The sequence below is a fragment of the Nicotiana tabacum genome, chromosome 4 (assembly GCF_000715075.1).
Source record: "Nicotiana tabacum cultivar K326 chromosome 4, ASM71507v2, whole genome shotgun sequence".
Lineage (NCBI taxonomy): Eukaryota > Viridiplantae > Streptophyta > Magnoliopsida > Solanales > Solanaceae > Nicotiana > Nicotiana tabacum.
This window is the reverse complement of record NC_134083.1, coordinates 130,734,456-130,741,819: the sequence shown is the minus strand read 5'-3', so window position 1 is coordinate 130,741,819 and position 7,364 is coordinate 130,734,456. Positions and strand designations below refer to the sequence as shown.

The following is a 7,364-nucleotide window of genomic DNA, read 5'->3' as shown; positions in this document are numbered from 1 at the left end:
TGTACCTCACATCCACAAGAAGCATAAACTCCGAGTCTTCCCAAAACTGCACATGAATCGATAAGGCGAAGTATAACACACATTCATCAAGTTCTCCGCTCGAATTTCCCCTGATGTTTTATTTTCTTAGTCATAGTAACCCACCAATGCACCGATAACCAAAAACGGCACAAGCAGACAACCACACGATCTAATTGTAGATGGTGGGCTCCCCCACTTAGCTTTAAGCTACCATCACATAATGTAGAACCCACAAAGATTCCTCCTTCTCAATTACCATGATCTCACACTGCCAACCCGCCAAATTTTCTCGTAGTCTCTTGTTAAAAGTTTCATTATCATTCCAAATTATTAGCCACAATCGTATATTCGACCTTTTGCCGAGTAGTAAGTAGAACTCTTCGTAGAAACTTTATCAAAATCACACAACCGCTAACCTACTCACAGGAGATAACCCACCTGTGATATTCCAAGTCGACATCCTCCAACGACGCTACACCGGATATAACTACCACGAGTTTAGTAAACTCACCTGAGCCCATGCTCGTCCACCAGCTGTACAAGTCTATTCCTTCCCCATTGACATCAACTGAAAATCCAACAATACCTTCCAAACTCAAAGTCATGTTGCATCCGAAACGATAATCAAATCTTCACACCCCTCTTAATTTTAAGCAAACTCCTTTCTGCCATATTCAATCTTTCTCCATACAATAACCACCATTCCAATTATAATCCGTGGACCTAGTCACTTTCCACCATGCCTCCCAAATCGCTCTAATCTTCCTCAAGGTATGTGGCTATCCTACCATAGAATCCATATACAACTCTGCCACTCCCACTTCGGTCAAACCATCTCCTTTAAGAAACTTCTCGACCTCCGCTTTTCATACTTGAACTGCTAGTAATCCAACCACCGCAAGACACCTCCCGCCATGTCCTTCCTCATACTCCACTGCCCAAATGTTGCCTCAAATCAAATCCATACCTGTAGCACCGGGACTAATGAATTGCTACCAACTCTAAACCTCCTAAAAGATCATCTTTCTCGATCCATCAATACTAAAAACACCAATTCGATTCTAAAACCGCTACTCTCTGCTATCACTGACAACCGCTTCTTAGGCGCCACTTCCCAACATCCTGTCCCGAAGGTAAATCGAAGAAGACCATAACACCGGAGAACCTTAATGCGTTCCAACAAGGACGACGATATCACATCACAAATAAGAATTCTACCACGCTTGAAAATACCAAGTCTCGTCACTTCATCAACCAAGGCCTGAACATCCATAGTCTGATTGCCTTTCCTCTGCTGGAATTAAATACCGAACCTCTAAACCATGCACTGAGAAATCCACCTTTCGAGCCATTCACTGCCTCGACACATAAACCAACACCCTATCATTACACCAACACTGTGCGATAACAATGCATGAACATTATAATAATCTAAGCATAGCCTCAAAACCATAGTAAATACAGATACTAGGCTAAAACGACTGAACACCCTTCTGCAAGGCGACGATAATAGCCTAGCCGAATACGCAGGGAGAAACATCCTGCACCACGTCTGCAATACCACTACAACTCCTCGATGCCCAATTGATAACAAGCGCTCCACGTCGCACAAGATTGAGTAGGAAGGAAATAAAGGCATAAGCCTCAAAGGAATCAAATCGTACAAAGAGGAATCAAGAAGGGAAGTGCTCCTAACAGCACTGTAGCTTCTCGAAGATAAGCACAAACGTCTTTGTACCGATCCGCAAGACTCTACTAGACTTGCTCATGACTCGTGAGACCCAAGTGAATCTAATGCTCTGATACCAAGCTGTCACGACCCAAAATCCATTATAGGTCGTGATGGCGCCTAACGCCATCGTCAGTCAAGCCAACGGTAATTGATCAATTTAATTACTCCGTTCATTACTTTGAAATTATAATTTTTATTAATAAAATAGTATGAAATATAATTTATAGGTAAATAATAATATTTACATGAACTACAATAATGAACAACCCGTAGGAACCCCCAAAACCCCATGTCATAAGTGCATGAGCATCAACTAGGAAATATAATAAAATACAACATCTGTCTGGAATATAAATTAGATAGGAGAATATAAAAAACTCTGATGGAGACTCTGCAAGCTGCAGATCATAACATGGAATGCAACTCACGATGAAGTCCTCACAATAGCCGCGCCTTTGCGCCCAAAAGGCCACCAGACATATATGTACCTACACAATAAGTGCAGCAAGTGTAGCATGAGTACGTAATTAAACACGTACCCAGTAAGTATCTAGCCTAACCCTAGAGAAGTAGTGACGAGGGGTTGACATCGACACTTACTAGTGGTCCAATAAGACAGATACAGTAGAAGTAAACAGATGTGAGTCAGAGTAAATAAATGAAATAACATGTATAAATACGTGGTACAATTCTCCTCTCAGCGATAACTCAAGCTCTCAGCTAGTAGTTACCTCCTCAATCAGAGTATATATATAATGGACCTCACCAGATAGCGTCACAGTTCAAATCAGGAAAACTCACAGATATACTGGCTTTTTGTCAATTATTATGCACGATTTCATAAGAATATTTTATAGAATTGCTGAGGCGTACGACCCGATCCTGTCATAATATGTGCACTGCCGAGGGTCGAATGATACAAACTATAGATACATCTATTATATTGCTGAGGCGAACGGTCCGCTCCCATGAGAGTGTGATACATAATCGTGATGAGGCGAATGGCCCGGTCCCATCATAATGTGCGCGCTGTCGAGGGTCGAACGACACGAACCATAGATATATCCATTATACTACCGAGGTGAAAGGCCCGATCCCACTAGTATAAGAAGCTTTAACGGGTCCTTGACCCCACTCACGAATAGACATGTGAGTTATAAATTCTAAGGGAAATCTTTCGATGAAAATGCATAACGCGGGAGAAATTTGTAAGAGGAGTACAATTATTTCGCGGCTAATCATGAAGCCCATAGAATTTCTACAATAGCAAGTCTATCACTCTACACAAGTCTAGTCTCAAGTCACAACGTAAAATAAAGGAATTTAATAGGCAAGAGACAACTCAAATAGTACAGTTATAGCATGGCGGGAACCTAAGTTTACCCGGACATAACATGAATCTAGCTACGTACGGACTCTCGTCACCTCATGCGTACGTAGCCCCCGTAACAAGTAGCACATAACAAATACATCACCTAGGGGTAGTTTCCCCCTCACAGAGTTAGACAAGAGACTTACCTTGCTTCGAAGTTCCATAACCGGCTCCAACGCCACTCAAACACCTCAAACCGATGTCCGTCTCTCCAAAACTAGTCAAACAAATGTGTAAATCCATAAATATATACTCTATTACCCATAATTAATCAATTTATAACAATTTCCCAACTCCGCTCGAAAAGTCAATAAAGTCAACCTTCGAGTCCACGTGTACGGATTCCGAAAATTTTCGAAGATAATCATTACCCATAACATTACGAACTCAAATATATAATTTATTCCTAATTCCATGTCTAATTTCGTGGTCAAAATCTACAAATACCATTTCTAGGTTTTATTCCAAAAATTTCACAATTTCTACTAATTTCCATATTTAAATCCATAAAATACTAATATTGTCTCCATTTACTTTGCATCTTTCTTCTGGATTTCATGGTGTTCCTATTTATCTTATGATTGTTGTTGTGATACTAATATTGTCTCCCTTTTTGCCCCTTTTATCTTTTTGTTTTTTTGAGCCGAGGGTCTTTCGAAAATAACCTCTCTACTCCTTCGGGGTAGGGGTAAGGTCTGCGTACACACTACCCTCCCTAGACCCCATTAGTGGGATTTTACTGGGTTGTTGTTGTTGTTGTTTTTGTTGTTGTCTAACCCTTGTATTTAACTCACGAGGTGTAGAAATCACTTACCTAAAGTTTGATGATGAAAATGGCACCCAAAATCGCTCCAAAAATGATGTAAAGAAATGATCCAAACCCCCAAAATATAGCTTTTGCCAAGGTATTTACCCTTTGTGATTGCGAAACACAACTTTTCTCAGCTCAAAATTGCCCTTCGCGATCGCGGAAAACCAATCGCGATCGCGAAAAATAAGCTGCCCAAAAGCTCTAGATAGCCTCTAATATAATGGTCATAAAGTTTTGTACAAAACTCTAAATGACAAATGATTTAACTTTCTGAAATCTAGATACCAAGAGCTACAACTTTCATTTTTGGATCATCTCCAAATTCCTTGTAGATTGCAAGATATAAGCTCCCAAAATCAGATCACTAACAACATAAAATCCTTTTACGCTATCGCGAATTTCCTTCTGCGATCGCGATTCACCGCGATCGCGAACAACACTTTTCTCTTCTAGATCACGGCTCTTTCTTCGCGATCGCGAAGAAGGATGCACCAGATCCTAAAAATAGCAGCTCAAACATGGAGAAATGACCCGTAGCCCATCCGAAACACACCTGAGGCCCACGGGGACCCCGTCCAATCATACCAACCATTCCAAAAACATGATGGAAACTTGCTCGAGGCCTCAAATCATAACAAACAACATCCAAACTATGAATCGACGATCAAAACACCTATTTCAACTTTCAAACTTTCAAACTTTATCGAACGCATCCGAATTACACTTAAACATTCCGGAATGATGCCAAACTTTATGTTCTAGTCACAAATCACGATACGAACCTATTCCAAGGCTCGGAATCCCAAACGGACATCAATAAAATCAAAGTTCACTTCAAATCAATCTTAGGAAATTCTAAAACCTTCAAAATGCCAACTTTCCACAATAAGCGCTGAAATACTTCCGGACCACCCTATACTCAATCCGAACATATGCCTAATTGCAAAATCATCTTACGAACCTGTTGGAACCTTCAAATCTCAATTCCGAGATCGTTTACTCAAAAGTCAAACCTTGGTCAACTCTTCCAACTTAAAGCTTCCGAATTGAGAATTTTCCTTCCGAACCAACTCTGAACTTTCCAAAATTCAACCCCAACCACGCGTACAAGTCATAATACATGTAGTAAACCTACGCAAGGCCTCAAACTATCGAACGATGAACTAGAGCTTAAAATAACCGGTCGGGTCGTTACAACTAAGGAAGTCATTCACCTTGTTAGGATATTGATGGAGCAATATAGGGAGAGGAAGAGGGACTTACATATGATATTCATCAACCTAGAAAAGGCTTACGATAAAGTGCCGCGGGAGGTTTTGTGGAGATGATCGGAGGCTAGAGGTACTTGTTACATACATTAGGGTGATTAAGGATATGTATGGTGGAACTAATACCCAGGTTAGGAAAGTAGGAGGGGAATCTGATCACTTTCCAGTTGTGATGGGGTTGCACCAGGGGTCAGCCTTCAGTCCCTTTTTATTTTCTTTAACAATGGACACACTAACGTGACACATTCAAGGAAAGGTGTCGTGGTGCATGTTATTCACGGATGACATTATGTTGATTAATGAGACGCGACGTGGTGTTAGTGCGAGGTTAGAGGTTTAGAGGCAGACATTGGAGTTTAAAGATTTCAAGTTGAACAGGACCAAGACAAAATACTTGGAGTGTAAGTTCAGTGGTGCGATGCATGAAGCGGGCGAGGTTGTGAGGCTGGATTCACAAGTCATTCCTAGGAAAGGAAGTTTTAAATACCTTGGGTCAGTTATACAAGAGGATGAAAAGATTGATGAGGATGTCCCACATCGTATTGGGGTGGGGTGGTTGAAATGGAGGCTTGATTCTGGTGTTTTGTGTGATAAGAAGGTGCCATAAAAAATTAAAGGTAAGTTCTATTGAGCAGTGATTAGACCGACTATGTTATATGGAGCTGAGTATTGGCCAGTTAAGAACTCACATGTCCGAAAGATGAAGGTATATAAAATGAGGATGTTGAGATGGATTTATGGGCATACCAGGATTGATAGAATTAGGAATGAAGCGGGACATGGTGGGTGTAGCTTCTGTGGAGGAAAAGATGCGGGAAGCTAGTCTTAGATGGTTCGAAAATGTAAAGAGGAGAGACACCGATGCACCAGTGAAGAGGTATGAGAGGTTGGCCATGGAGGGCCTAAGAAGAGGTAAGGGTAGGCTGAAGAAGTATTGGGGTGAGGTGATTAGGCAAGACATAGCGATGCTCCACCTTACTGAGGACATAACCATTGATAGAAAGGTGTGGAGGTCGAGGATTCGGGTAGAAGGTTAGGTGGACAAGTGGTGTCACGACCCAAAATTCCAACCAATGAGGGGCCGTGATGGCGCCTAACACCGCTTGCTAGCAAGCCAACACAACATATAATATGCAAAGAAAATCAATAAATAACCAACAACTGAGCAAATAACATAACATGAAACAACTATGTGATAACATAATAAGTTCCAATACTAGTAATTAACGTAAAACCACCCCAAGATTTGGTGTCAGAACTACATAAGCGTCTAGATCCAACTAAATACAAGGTTCTGAAAGAAATACATTATTGTCCGAAATAAAATAAAACCAGTACGATGAAGATAGGAAAGTGACTCTAAGGCCTGCAAATGGGATACAACTTTAACTTGAATCATTATCTGGTATCCGCTAAGTACCTCTCGAGACTCCACTGGTACTAATGTCAATATCTGCGCAAAAAGTGCAGAAGTGTCGAGCCAATATACCCAGTAAGTATCAAGCCTAAGCCCGACAAGGTTAAGACAAGACACTTGCTAAAACCTGTTCAGTTATATATTTAAAACAACGGAATAACAAATAAAGTGTCAAAAGTAACAACAGGGTAGGGACATGTAAAAATGGGCAATAAGCGACACAATAAATAAGAATCACCAAGTAAACTTCTTTCAAAATAAGCTCTAAAATCATCAAGTCAAGTTCACGTTTCAATTATCAAGTCATAATAATAAAATCAACAAATTGCACGGCATGGACCTTCGTATTTTTACTCTATTCCTCACCATATATCATAAATGCAAGTGCACGACATCACCCATTGGGTTGAAGGTTGCCCCAAGAACTTTATGGTAAACTCTTTCTTCTTCCTCAGTTGCTGCAGGTGTTTTTTCAATTCTGGTTTGTAGAGTATTACTTCTCTACAAGAAGATCGTGCATACACCACAGACTTAACTTGTTGCCTGCACACAAAGGAGAAACCCGGGAAGAACAAAAATAAAAGGAAAAATAAAAATAAATTTCTAAATTAGCACTACAAACTATTTCTAACACTATTAATTGCCAATCCCCGACAACGGCCAAAATTTGACAAGCACAAAACACACACTTAAATTGTCCTCGCTAGTCAAAGATAGTATAGTATAATATCGTGTCCACAGGG

The 7,364-nt window shown here is 40.5% G+C and overlaps 1 protein-coding gene across 1 annotated transcript in view; it reads left to right on the top strand.

The window, feature by feature from the left end:
• The first annotated feature begins 5,941 nt into the window (after window positions 1–5,941).
• LOC107779180 (actin-like) overlaps window positions 5,942–7,364 on the top strand; it is a 32,576-nt gene continuing 31,153 nt past the window's right edge. The window contains exon 1 of the mRNA XM_075251044.1: window positions 5,942–6,081. Coding sequence (XP_075107145.1) covers window positions 5,942–6,081 — 140 coding nt within the window. The remainder of the gene's footprint in view (window positions 6,082–7,364) is intronic.